Here is a 14,856-nt window from a genome sequence, read left to right on the forward strand (position 1 = left end):
CAGATTTCCAGCATCCGCAGTATTTTGCTATTGTATACAAAGCCCTGGTTAGACCACACCTGGAGTACTGAGAGCAGTTCTGGGCACCACACCTTAGGAAGGATATATTGGCCTTGGAGGGAGTGCAGTGTAGGTTTACCAGAATGATACCCGGACTCCAAGGGTTAAGTTACAAGGTGAGATTATACAAATTAGGGTTGTATTCCCTAGAATTTAAAAGGTTAAGGGGTGATCTGATCGAAGTTTTCAAGATATTAAGGGGAACAGATCGGGTAGATAGAGAGGAACTATTTCCTCTGGTTGGGGAGTCTAGGACAAGGGGGCTTAGCCTAAACATTAGAGCCAGACCTTTCAGGAGTGAGATTAGGAAATACTTCCACATACAAAGGGTGGTAGAAGTTTGGAACTCTCTTCCACAAACAGCAGTTGATGCTAGATCAATTGTTAATTTTAAATCAGAGATTGATAGCTTTTTGTTAACCAAAGGTATTAAGGGATATGGGCGAAAGGCGGGTATATGAAGTTAGGTCGCAGATTAGCCATGATCTCATTGAATGGCGGAGCAGGCTCGAGGGGCTGAATGGCCTGTTCCTATGTTCCTAACTCTAGGAAATGTTGGCATTTCGTTGTGTTATGATACTATATCACTAGTTGCTGGTTTCATGAAAGCAATGTGGAGGTGAATTGACTGAGCATATTTTTATACAAATTTAGGTTGTGGGTTCTTTGCTTAACGGTAGTTGATCTTCATTATAAAATGAAAGCAGGACCATCTTCATAAAATTAGTTTATCATTTGCTTACAAATAAACAATGCAATAATGTAAATCACTTTAAAATATTGTAAATTGGGCATGTTCTCACTAGAAAAAGGAAGATTAAGAAGGTGATATGATTGTTGTTTTTAGGATTCTAATGGGACTAGATAATGTAAACTATGCCAAGTTATTTCATCTTGTGCAGAACAATAGAACCAGAGGACGTGGCCTGAGCTTGGGGGCGGGGGTTGCTGGGGGTGGGGGGGGGGGGTTACGGGGGTGGGGCGGGGGGGGGGTGGGGGTGGTTGCGGGGTGGGGTGGGGAAATTAAAAACCAATCTGCAAAATCAATGGGTTGCCAATTTAAATATGTTAAGTGGTAATAAAAAGCTTTTTTAACAGGGGTTTTCAAATTTAAGTGTGGGTGCGTGGGCTTCGTGGGCTTCGTGGACCTCGCTAGTGAAAGCAAGGTGTGAGAAGAGCAGCAATTGAGGGGGCTGAACCAATGACAGGCAAAAAAAGTCCCATAAGTTACTGCGACCTCACACCTGCTTCCTTGCCTAAGTGAAAGACTTTTGCTCATAATACTTGTTCTGAGAGTTTGCTTGCAGTGCTTTGCAGGTCATTTCTACAACTTTGGAGGTGATTTCTACTACCATGGTGGTGACTTGCACTACTTTGGAGGTTTGTACGTCTGATATCCGGTTTCCATCTGTCATACATCAGTTCAACATGGGTGCCGCTTATGCTGTTTCACCTTAGACCTCAGATAACGAGCAAGATGAGCATGAGCAGCAACTCCACAAGCAACACCAGCAGGAGCAGCAGCAGCCTTCTCCTCACAAACCTGCCGCTCCACAGGAGAGAGGGGATGAGCACAGAGGTGCAGCTCGCAGGAGGTGATACCCCCAACACGGGGTATATAGGCAGAGGATCAGCTTCCTGGACACGTCTGGAGGCTCAGGGTATTGTGTCAGGTTGTGGCAGACATTTGCAGCCTACTGGAACAAGACCTGCCCTCACCGCCCTCAACTTCTTCACCTCAGGCTCCTTCCAGGGATCTTCAGGAGACATTTGCAGGATTTCGCAGTCGGACGCCCACAAATGCATCACACAGGTGACCAATGCTATGTTTGCCAGGGCAGGCAATATGGCACACTTTGCCACCGATGAGGCCAGTCAGAATGAGTGGGCACTCGGATTTGTGGCTCTGGCTGGCTTCCCACAAGTGCAGGGTGTCATCAACTGCACACATGTGGCAATCAAGGCAACCCCAGATCACCCAGGAGTGTTCGTGAACCATAAGGGCTTCCACTCCATCAATGTGTAATTCGTCTGCAATCTCAAAAAGATAATTATGCAGATGTGTGGAAGATTCCCAGGGAGCTGTCATGATGCATTTGGCCTGCACCAGTCCACCCTCCCTGAGCTCGTCGTATCTCCAAACAGACTTACTGACTGGCTCCTTGGAGACAAGGGCTATCCACTTAAAACGTGGCTGATGACACCCGTGAGGAGCCCAAGCAATGAGATTCAAGAGCACTACAATCAAAGCCATATGATGATGAGATGTATCATAGGGCAAGCAATCGGGATGCTGAAGATGCGCTTCAGGTGCCTGGACAGATCTGGAGGTGCCCTTCAATACGCACCAGCGAGGATCTCCAGAATGATCGTGGTATGCTGCGCTCTGCACAACATAGCACAGCAGCAAGGATTGGAGCTGCAGGAGGAGCAAGGCGCAGAGCTCAGTGCCTCTTCAGAGGAAGAGGAGGAGGAACTTCATGTGGCCATGGCACCAGCAGCGGCACAAACTGCTGCCTGGGATCATATGGCAAGATTTAGGTAGGTTGCACCACTGCACCCATGCGGCAGCCACATGCTGAACCCACTTGTTCCCACCCCTTCACAAGCACAAAGCAGTCCTGCAATTATCAAAGCATCCCTTTCATAGACACCCATTGCTCGGATTTAAATCTTGTCTTACCATTCATCAGAAGTGAGAAGGCCACTTGCCAGGCAGCCGGCAATTATGGGCAAAACTGTAAAGTGGTGCAAAGAAATAATTTTTATGTGGCTCAACATTTAAACATAAACTTAACAATGTAAAATTGTGTAACATACCCATGTGCAACTACAAATTTTTTATCTTCCTTTTCCTACTACTCCTATGTTGTGCAATCCCTGTGGCTTCAGCAGAGGTAGAGGCAGGCTGCTCACTTCCCTGCTCTGACTGCTGAGATGCTTTTGGCCAATGTTCTCTGGGTTTTGGAGCCCGTAAGGGCCCCACCAAAGATTGCTGCACCTGCCATCGGGACATGAGGCAGCATGTGGGGCATTGACTAAGGGGGCTTGCAAAAGGTGAGAAGTGGAAGTCCCCACTTCCCTGTCCCCTTTCTGCACCTTCCCTCTCATGGCCCACCTGCACTTGCCTGCTAGCAATGAGCCAGAGAGCACTTTGCTGCACATCAGTGTGGCGATGAATGGCCAAGGCTAGGTTTTGATCAATCCTATTTAAGGTGGTATTCAGAGTGTGCAAGGCATTGGTGAGTACTAGCATGCACTCATTTGACTGCCGTGTTTGATGTTCCATGCAGGTGGCCACTCTTTCCATGGACGAGCACATCATGGCTAAGGTCTGCGACATCATGCCACTCATGCTTGAGACAGACTCCTCCATTCTCTCTGTAAGCATGCAGAGTGCGCTGGAAAGTCTGCCAGAATCTCTCACAATTTTTGCTGCTGCTCCAGAATTATCCTCTTCGTTGACGGCCCCTGAGGTTCAGTATCTGCGTCCAGCTGAGCAGAGCTTGGAGCATCTTGCCCCCTCCAATGAGGACTCTCCACTGCTGTCCTTGTCTCCACTATCTGCTCTTTCTCACATGTGATGTATGAGGCACCAGGTGACAACACAACTATCTGTCTTACTGGTCCCACCGACTTGCATGTATCTGAGCTGGTGCTTGGCCTGCATGAGTCCTGTGACAGTGCACCCTCAGAGTGAGTGACCTCCTCTGAGCAGTCGTCATCGTCCTCCGGCACCATTTCCTGCGGGACAGTTGATAGGCCTGTGGGAGATTAAAGACATGAATTAGAACTGCAATGATAAGAATGATTTAAGTGAACATTATGCACATGTTCATATTTCATTGGCCTCCATGCTCCCAGCAGGTCTCCAGGTAAAAATTCTGGCCAATATTTCAGTGAGTGAATGGTCAATATATGGAACAGACTATCTAGGGAGATGATGGAAGCAGTTAGTATTGAAATATTCAAATGCAAATTAGATACATTTCTTTCAGAAAATAACATTTTGGTATACAGTATCTGAGTCATTTGAGACATGACGTGGGAAGTGTAGCATGGTTTGGGAGGAAAAAGGTGAATTTGGACCTATGGTTCCCAAAGCTCTCCAAAACTGGGATTTTCCTCGAGTCATGTCTGGGTCTGTTGTAGACTAGTTGATAGAGATTGATTTCTACGATTAGTCCACAACACCATTATCATTGTGATATGCAACTACCTGGATGGTAGAAGGCAAACTAGATGATGAACCAACGTTGGTGTTTTTCATCTAGCAATTCCTATGTTCCTATACAATTTATTATCATTTTTGTGTACATTATGATGAAAAAAGGTTTGGCTGACACTTTTTCACACACGACAATCCCCCAGTAAGAAGTCACGATATTACAATTGGATGTAACCAAAAGTATTACTATTACCCAATGCTGACCAGATATTCAGTGAGGAGGACGCAAAGGGATTGGGTTAAATGATTGGGCAAGAAGGCGGCAGATGGTGTATAATGGAGGAAGTGTGAAATAATCCACTTTGGTAGGAAGAATGGAAAAGCAGAATATTTTTTAAAAGGTGTGAGACTAGTAAATGTTGATATTCAGAGATATGTGGAGGTCTTTGTACATGAATCACAGAAAGTTAACATGCAGCAAGCAATTGGTATTTTAGCCTTCATTGCAAGGGGGTTGGAGTATAAGACTAAGGAAGCCTTGCTGCAATTATATATGGCTTTGGTGAGACTACTCCTGGAGTACTGTGTACAGTTTTGGTCTCCTTACCTAAGGAAGGATATACTTGCCTTGGGGAAGCTGCAACATAGGTTCACTAGATTGATTTCTGGGATGAGAGAGCTGTCCTATGAGGAGAGATTGAGTAGAATGGGCCTATACTCTCTGGAGTTTAGAAGAATGAGAGGTGATCTCATTCCAGGGCACTTGATGTTTCAAAAAGACAGGTAGAATGGAAAAGGGGGTTTGTGGGAGCAGGGAGGGGGGGATAGTCCTGATAATAAAGGATGACATAAGGACAGTAGTAAGAAAGGGTCTTGGCTTGGAAGATCAGGAAATAGAATCAGTATGGGTGGAGATAAGAAATAACAAGGGGCAGAAAACACTGGTGGGAGTAGTAGGCCCCCAAACAGTAGCTATACTGTTGGACAGAGTATTAATCAACATATAATAGGAGCTTGTAACAAATGTAATACAATAATTGTGGGGGACTTTAATATTCATATAGTCTGGGCAAATCAAATTGGCAAGTTCATGGAAGGCATTCAAGACAGTTTCCTAGAACAATACGTCATGGAACCAACCAGGGAACAGGCTATTTTAGATCTTGTATGGTGTAATGAGACAGGGTTAATTAATATTCTCATAGTAAAGGATCCTCTGGGGAAGAGTGATCATAAAATGATGGAATTTCACATTGAGTTTGAGAGTGAAATACTTAAGCTCAAAACAAGAGCCTTAAACTTAAATAAAGCCAATTACCTAGGTATGAGGGGCAAGTTGGCTAAGGTAGATTGGGAAATTCAATTAAAAGGTATGATGGTAGATAAGCAGTGGCAAATATTTAAAGAAATATTCTAAAATTTTCAATGGATATATATTGTATTGAGAAATAAAAACTCCACAGGAACAGTGATCCATCCATGGCTAACTAAAGAAGTTACGGATAATATTTGATTAAAAGAAGAGGCTTATAATGTTGCAAAGAATAGTAGTAAGCCTAAGGATGGGGAGAGCTTTAGAAACCACAAAGGGTGGCCAAAAATTTGATTAAAAGGAAGAAAAAAGAATATGAGAGTAAACTAGCAAGAAATATAAAAACAGATTGTAAGAACTTCTATGAGTATGTAAAAAGGAAGACAGGAGCCTAGAGGCTGAGACAGAAGAAATTATAATGGGGAATAAGGAAATGGCAGAGACTTTAAGCAATATTTTATATCTGTCTTCACTGTAGAAGACGCAAAAAGCATACCAAAAATAGTGGGGAACCAATGGGCTAATAAAAGTGAGGAACTTAAGTAATTAATATCAGTAGAGAAAAAGTACTTGAGAAACTAATGGGGCTAAAAGCCACAAAATCCCCATGACCTGATGGCCTACATCCTAGGGATCTAAAAGAGGTGGCTGCAGAGATAGTGGATGCATTGGTTGTAATCTTCCAAAATTCCCTAGGTTCTAGAATGGTCCCAGCGGTTTGGATGGTAGCAAATGTAACCCTGCTATTCAAGAAAAGAGGGAAAGAGAAAACAGGGAACTACAGCCCAGTTAGCTTAAAATCAGTTGTCGGGAAAATGCTGGAATCCATTATGAAGGAAGTGGCAACAGGACACTTAGAAAATCATAATATGATTAGGCAGAGTCAACATGGTTTTAAGAAAGAGAAATCGTGTTTAGCAAATTGATTAGAGTTTTTTGAGGATGTAACTAGCATGGTAGATAAAGGGGAACCAATGGATGTAGTATATTTGGATTTCCAAAATTCATTCGATATGGTGCCACATAAAAGCTTGCTGCGCAACATAAGGACTCATGGGGTTGGGGTTAACGGACAGAAAAGAGAGTTGGCAGGCTGTAACTAGTGGGGTGCCGCAAGGATCAGTGCTGGGGCCTCAGTTATTTACAATCTATATTAATGACTTAGATGAAGGGACTGAGTGCAATGTATCCAAATTTGCTGACGATACAAAGCTAGGTGGGAAAGTAAGTTGTGAGGAGGACACAAAGAGCCTGCAAAGAGATATAGACAGGTTAAGTGAGTGGGCAATAAGGTGGCAGATGGAGTATAATGTGGGGAAATGTAAGGTTATTCACTTTGGTTGAAAGAATAGAAAAACAGAATATTTTTTAAATGGTGAGAAACTATTAAATGTTGGTGTTCAAAGAGATTTAGGTGTCCTCGTACAGGAAACACAGAACGTTAACATACAGGTACAGCAAGCAATTAGGAAGGCAAATGGCAGGTTGGCCTTTATTGCAAGGGGGTTGGAGTATAAGAGTAAGGAAGCCTTACTACAATTGTACAGGGCTTTGGTGAGACCACACCTGGAGTACTGTGCACAGTTTTGGTCTCCTTATCTGAGGAAGGACTTGCCTTAAAGGCGGTGCAACAAGAAGCTTCCCCTTAAATGCATCGATACTATTTGCCTCAACTACTCCCTGTGGTAGCGAATTGCACATTCCCACCACTCTCTGGGTAAAGAAGTTTCTTCTGAATTCCCTATTTGATTTCTTGGTGATTATTTTATACTGCTGACCTCTAGTTTTGCTCTTCCCCACAAGTGAAAGCATTCTCTCTATGTCTGCTCTATCAAAACCTTTCATAATTGTAAACAATTCTATTAGGTCACCTCTTAGCCTTCTCTTTCAAGAGAAAAGAGATCTAGCCTCTTCATCCTATCCTGATAGGTAGAACCTCGCATTTCTGGTATCATCCTTGTAAATCTTTTTTGCACCCTTTCCAGTGTCTCTATATCCGTTTTATAATATGGCGATCAGAATTGTACAAAATACTCCAATTGTATCAGATACAAGTTTAGCATAACTTCTCTACTTTTCAATTCTACCCCTCTAGTGCTTGGTTTGCTTTTTTATGGCTTTGTTAACCTGTGTCGCTACTTTTAGTGATTTATGCATCTGTACTCCCAGTCCCTTTGCTCCTCTACCCTATTTAGATTCTTATTTTCTAAGTAATATGTGACCTTCTTATTTTCCTTACAAAAATGTAGTACCTCACTATAGTAATCTGGGATGTTATGATTAAGGTTATCCACCAGGTGGTGCTGTAGCCAATGCTGCTGCTAAGATCAGAGGTTTGCTTCCTGTTAAGGTCAGAGGTTTGCTTCCTGTTAAGGTCAGCAAAGGTCGAATGCCAGGATGCAGGCCTGATGTATGTGTTTCCCAGTTGTTAATAAAGTACTCATGTTAATTCTTCGATATCGCCTCTTTGAGTCCTTGTTCCACTTAATGGATTTATCACACTCACACTTATCTATGTTGAAATTAATTTGCCAATTAGATGCCTATTCTGCAAGTTTATTAATGTCATCATGTAATTTGTTGCAGTTCTCCTCAGTATTGACTATCCCCCTCAATTTGGTGGCCTCTGCAAATTTAGAAATTGTGTTTTTGATTCTAAAGTCTAAATCATTAATATAAATTGTGAACAACAGTGGTCCTAGCACTGATCCTTGTGGGACCCCACTTCCTACTTTCTGCCACACTGAATAGTGACCCTTTACCCCTACTCTCTGCTTTCTGTCTTGCAGCCAGCTAGCTACCCGTTCTGCTACTTGCCCCTAACTCCACATGCTCTGACCTTACTCATTAGTCTATTATGTGGTACCTTATCGAAGGCCTTTTGGAAATCTAGATATATTACATGTTCTACATTACCCTTGTCTACTCTCTGTTTCCTCCTCAATGAATTCAATGAGATTAGTCAAGCAAGACTTTCCCTTTGAAATCCAAACTGACTATTCCTTATTATATTTTCTGGTTTCTAGATGTTTTTCTATTTTCTCCTTTAGAAGGAATTCCATTATATTTCCTACCACCGATGTTAAGCTGACTAGTCCATAGTTCCCTGGACATGTTTGATCTCCTTTCTTAAATATAGATATATAATGTTAACTATCCACCAGTTCTCTGGCACTGCACCTTTTCCTATGGAATTATTAAATATGTGATATGTAAATAAAAGCATCTTTAATTCAAAGCTTGTGGAGCTTGACAGGGTAGATGCAGAGAGGATGTTTCCCCTGGCTAGGGAGTTTAGAACCAGGGGTCACATTCTCAGAATAAGGGATCGGCCATTTAGGACTGAGATGAGGAGAGATTTCTTCACTCAGAGGGTGGTGAATCTTTGGAATTCTCTACCCCAGAGGGCTGTGGAGACTCAGTCGTTGAGTATATTCAAGACAGAGATCGATAGATTTTTGGATATTAAGGGAATCGAGGGATATGGGGATAGTGCAGGAAAGTGGAGATGAGGTAGAAGATCAGCCATGATCTTATTGAATGGTGGAGCAGGCTTGAAGGGCCAAATGGCCTACTCTTGCTCCTATTGCTTATGTTCTTATGTTACGTTCAAAGGTTCAGTAGATTGTACCCAGACATGAGAGAGTTTTCCTATGAGGAGAGATTGAGTAGCTTGGGCCTATACACTCTAGAGTTTAGAAGAATGAGAGGTGATCTCATTGAAACATATCAGATTCTGAGCAGGATTGACAGGGTAGATGCTGAGAAGTTGTTTGCCCTGGCTGGGGATTCTAGAACTAAGGGTCATAGTCTCAGGGTAAGGGGTCGGCCTCAGGGTAAGGGGTCGGCCATTTAGGACTGAGATGAGGAGAAATTTCTTCACTGAGAGGGTTGGGAATCTTTGGATTTCTCTACCCCAGAGGGCTGTGGAGGCTCAGTCGTTGAGTATATTCAAGACAGAGATTGATAGATTTTTGAATATTAAGGGTTCAAGGGGTATGAGGATAGTGCAGGAAAGTGAAATGAGGTAGAAGAAGGGGATACATCCTCCCTGCATCTACCCTGTCAAGCCCTGTAAGAATCGTGTATGTTTCAATGAGATCACCTCTCATTCTTCTAAACTCTAGAGAATATAGGCCTAGTCTACTCAATCTCTCCTCAAAGGACAATCCCCATCCCAGGAACCAGTCTGGTGAACCTTCGTTGCACTCCTTCTATGGCAAGTATATCTTTCCTTAGGTAAGGAGACCAAAACTGCACACAATACTCCAGGCGTTGTCTCACCAAGCCCTATACAATTGCAGTAAGACGTCGTTACTCTTATACTCAAATCTTCTTGTAATAAAGGCCAACATACCATTTGCTTTCCTAATTGCTTACTGTACCTGCATGTTAACTTTCATTGATTCATGTACAAGGACACATAGGTCCCTCTGAACACCAACATTTCCCAATCTCTCACTATTTAAAAAATACTCTGCTTTTCTATTTTTCCTACCAAAGTGGATAACTTCACATTTCTCCACATTATATTCCATTTTCCATGTTCTTGCCCACTCACTTAGCCTGTCTATATTCCCTTGAAGCCCCCTTGCATCCTCCTCACAATTTGCATTCCCACCCAGCATTGTATCATCAGCAAACTTGGACATATTACATTTGGCCCCCTCATCCAAATCATTGATGTAGATTGTGAATAGCTGAGGCCCAAGCACTGATCCTTGCGGCACCCCACTAGTTATAGTCTGCCAACCTGAAAATGACCTGTTTATTCCTACTCTCTGTTATCTGCCTGTTAACCAATCCTCAATCCTCAATCTGTGCTAGTATATTACCCCCCAATCCCATGAGCCCTAATTTTGTTTAATAACCTCTTGTGTGGCACCTTATCGTGTGGCACCTTATCGAATGCCTTCTGAAAATCCAAATACAGCATATCTACTGGTTCCCCCTTATCTATTCTGTTAGTTACAACCTCAAAAAACTCCAACAGATTTGTCAAACACGATTTCCCTTTCATAAATCCATGTTGACTCTGCCCAATCCTATTATTATTTTCTAAGTGCCCGGTTACCACATCATTCATAATAGATTCTAGCATTTTCCCTACTACTGATGTCAGGCTAACTGGTTTGTAGTTCCCTGTTTTCTCTCTCCCCCCTTTCTTAAATAGTGAGGTTACATTTGCTACCTTCTAATTCACGGGAACTATTTTAGAATCTATGGAATTTGGGAAAATGACAACCAATGGCCTACTGCTGCTCCTATTTCTTGTGTTCTGAGCAGCTGTTTCCAATGGGTATCCAGTTTGCTGCTGTGAGGACTTGGGGTAAAGGGGTGCCCATGGTTGCAGCAGTGAAGGGGAAAGTTTACTCTGTGTCTAACTTGTAATGCACCTGAAATGGGAATGTTTGGTGCTAATCTTCCATTTGGCATTCGTGATATTCTTCCAATTTGGTGAGAACAATAAACAAAGAAATTCTGATGAAAGGTCTACATCAGAAACATTAACCTATCTTTTCTCTTTTCAGATGTTATGTATTTCAATCATTTGCTGCTTTTATTAACTACTTCCAATTGTCGAGTTCTCAATTATGCTTTCATTTGTTTTGGGACTAGGCTGGAACTTTTTAGAATCTTGGAAAATGAAATGCTTTTCGAAACCTGGAATGAGGAGAGCTACAAACAATGTGCTCAGCTGAACTACCATGAGGTGAGGATTACCTGCAGTGATCAGTGGAAGTGATAACGTGCATCTTCTCCAGTGCCTGTTTGCCTCATGAACTCAAATTATAGGTACCTTAATTCCAGTGACCATATCCACAGTAACTATGACTTTGTCCCTGATTTTAACTCTGGGCGGGTTTTGGGTGGGTGGGAAGCAGTGTGAGTTGGAAACTCACTCACTGCTCCAGAAATGAGGCCCGTGTTATTTTAACTCCTGAGCCTCATTTAAATCTTGCCGACCAACTTCCCACTTGTTCCAGGCAGGAAGTGACAGAAAATCACGTAGCCCAAATGCTACCCGCTGACACCAGATAGGTGGCGGGATCAGCTTCCAGGGCCATCTTTCAGGGTTCACTTTGGGGTTTGGGAAGTGGGGTGGGGGGAGATTCCGCAGGAGGCGAGGCCTAAGCTGTAACACTTTTCCAGTTTTGTAGATGTGACGGGTGGCATAACAATAGGTGTGGGCCATATGCCTTTGGCAGCCCTTCTCTGTCATTGCCCTCCACCAAGTCAAGTGCTTGGGAAGGATGGAAAACAATCACCATTGTCATGAGCTTCCTAAAAGAGAAATCCAGCTCCCATCTGAACCCCAGCATCTTAGGTGAGAACTTGGCTTAGCTGCAAGGTACTTTTCATATGGACAATGGGATGCACGAAGACTACAATTTGCTACACTAGTCCCTCAATGAGCAATTATGCAAGAACCAACAAAGGTAACAAGGGTAGTACATGCCTTAAGTGACACATGTGTGTCACTTCATTGTGGAAACCGATGAGAAGTGAGTGTAACAGTGCACTCTGCACGGCTGGCCACTATTGCACATCTGCTGCTGGTGTGAAGGTGTCTGCAGATAGCAATTTCTGGGCTATTGCATTGAAATGCTACAGCCCCTTAAAAATTAAGCATATTTTCAATAGCAATTGAATTCATATGCTGCAGGATAAATTACTGGGTCTGTAAGCCATAACTATATTCTTAAATGGCTTTACAGTTGCATTGAACTGTGACTTACACCACATTTTTTTTATTACACTGACCTAAATGGCTAGAAGAATATGAGCCAGGATGGTTATCATTAACTGCAGTGTGTAGCCCAACACAAGAGAGTTATTTATTTAATCTGTACACATGAACTACAGGAAACATGATAGCAATACTTGGGCGTTAGATCCATTCCCTCACTAATATTACCTAATAGATACCTTATGTATTTTGTATTTGAATGTGCATTCTGATTTTTGTTCAATTATCAATGCTCATATTCAAACAATTCATATGCAGATACTGGGGCCAAAAATCTGTGTAGTTGTTTGTGCTGCAGTAACGCCCACAGGTCAGGACTTCTGCCCACCGGTGATTTGCACTTATGACCCTGCCAAAATTTGCAGGGTCAGCTCATTTAAATATCGAATGGTGGGCCAAGAATGTATCCCTTGTGCAACATGGCAGTGAATTACTGGGGGGAGGGGAGGAAACTTTGAGGGGAGGGGAGGAAACTTGTTGCTGCAGGATTTAAAAGCCTGAGTGAACCGACAGATCACATAAAGCAACACATTTATTGTCACTTTCGAGGGATCTGTGTTGCAAAAACATTTGGAACCATGTTTCAGCAAAAATGGTGAAGTTCTTAACTCGACATATATTTTAAGATTTCAGGATTTCTTTACCCAGTTCTTGTTTCCAGTGAAGTGGAATCTGCCATTTTTTGTTAGTGTATGAGAGGCTCATGCATGAGAACTGCTGGAGTGTAAAATGGAAAGGATAACAGGCAGAGTAGACCAGCCATTCTCCAGTGCTGGCTGTCAATTAAGAACAGGGCCATTATTAGGAAGCAAATGTGTGCCCTCTCCCAATATTTCCATAGACATAGAAAATACTCATTGATCTGTGGAAACAATATTTCACTTGTATGTTTCCACAACCAGGTACCTATTTATATTTAATACTAGCTGGAGTGCCCGGCGGTGCCAAGGGTTTTTTCAGGACATGTTGTTGTTGGAAGAGAGAGAGAGAGAGAGAGACTGGGGGGAGAAGAGAGGGACTGGGGGGGAGAGAGCCACTGGGGGGAAGGGGGGGAGAGAGCGACTGGGGGGAAGAGAGAGAGAGAGAGACTGGGGGGGAGAGAGAAACTGGGGGGAGAGAGAGACTGGGGGGGAGAGAGCGACTGGGGGGAAGAGAGAGAGAGAGACTGGGGGGAAGCGAGAGAGAGGGAAAGAGAGAGGGGGAGGGAGAGAGAGAGAGAGAGACTAGGGGGAGAAGAGAGAGATGGGGGAAGAGAGAGAGAGAGACTGTTGGGTTTAGTTCGGGATTAGCCTGGAGAGAGAGGGGGGGAAGGAGCGCCTCAGGCCTGGCCCGATGGACCCCTGCGAAGGAAGGAAGGAAGGAAGAAGGCGAGCTCTCCCTCCCTCTCCCACCCCCTCACTCTTTCCCTCCCTCACCCTCTCTCTCTCCCTCCCCTGTCTCTCCCTGCTTTAAGAACATAAGAACATAAGAAATAGGAGCAGGAGTAGGCCAATCGGCCCCTCGAGCCTGCTCCGCCATTTAATAAGATCATGGCTGATCTGATCCTAACCGCCAATCTACTATCACAGAACCATCTCCTGAATCTAACATAATTAGACACACGAAATAGGAGCAGGATCAGGCTACATGACCCTTGGGCCCGCTCCGCTACCCACAGGGCCATGTCCGATCCGAACCTAGACTCATGTCCAAATTCCTGCCCGCTCCCCGTAACCCTTAATTCCCTTTACTTCTAGGAAACTGTCTATTTCTGTTTTAAATTTATGTAATGATGTAGCTTCTACAGCTTTTTGGGGCAGCATATTCCATGGACCTACCACCCTCTGAGTGAAGTAGTTCCTCCTCATCTCAGTTTTGAAAGAGCAGCCCCTTATTCTAAGACTACGCCCCCTAGTTCTAGTTTCACCCATCATCGGGAAAATCCTCCCCGCATCCACCCAATCCAATCCCTTCACAATCTTATATGTTTCAATAAGATCGCCTCTCATTCTTCTGAACTCCAATGAGTAGAGTCCCAATCTACTCAACCTCTCCTCATATGTCCATCCCCTCATCCCCGGGATTAACCGAGTGAACCTTCTTTGTACTGACTCGAGAGCAAGTATGTATTTTCTTAAGTATGGACACCAAAACTGTATGCAGTATTCCAGGTGCGGTCTCAACAATACCTTGTACAACTGAAGCAATACATCCCTATTTTTATATTCTATCCCCCTAGCAATGAAAGCCAACATTCCATTGGCCTTCTTAATCACTTGCGGCACCTGCATACTAACCTTTTGAGTTTCGTGCACCAGGACCCCCAGATCCCTTTGTACTTCAGTATTTTCCAGTTTCTTGCCATTAAGATAATAGCTTGCTCTATGATTTTTCCTGCCAAAGTGCATAACCTCACACTTTCCAGTATTGTATTCCATCTGCCAAATCTCTGCCCACTTACTTAGCCTGTCTATGTCCCATTGCAGGTTTTTTATGTCCTCCTCACTCACTACTTTCCCTCCCATCTTAGTATCATCTGCAAACTTTGATATGTTACACTCGGTCCCCTCCTCCAAATCGTTAATA

At 43.4% G+C, this 14,856-nt stretch overlaps 1 protein-coding gene across 3 annotated transcripts in view; it reads left to right on the plus strand.

The window, feature by feature from the left end:
- The window catches only part of LOC147114861 (H(+)/Cl(-) exchange transporter 7-like), a 128,422-nt gene that overhangs the window by 61,684 nt on the left and 51,882 nt on the right, over window positions 1-14,856 (plus strand). For all 3 annotated transcript variants that reach the window (XM_085992894.1, XM_085992893.1, XM_085992891.1), the window contains one exon: window positions 11,160-11,253. In XM_085992894.1, the coding sequence (XP_085849020.1) occupies window positions 11,160-11,253 (94 nt within the window). The remainder of the gene's footprint in view (window positions 1-11,159; window positions 11,254-14,856) is intronic.

Source organism: Somniosus microcephalus, chromosome 7, assembly GCF_052327205.1.
Source record: "Somniosus microcephalus isolate GS21.2 chromosome 7, FLI_Smic_1.0, whole genome shotgun sequence".
Classification (NCBI taxonomy): domain Eukaryota; kingdom Metazoa; phylum Chordata; class Chondrichthyes; order Squaliformes; family Somniosidae; genus Somniosus; species Somniosus microcephalus.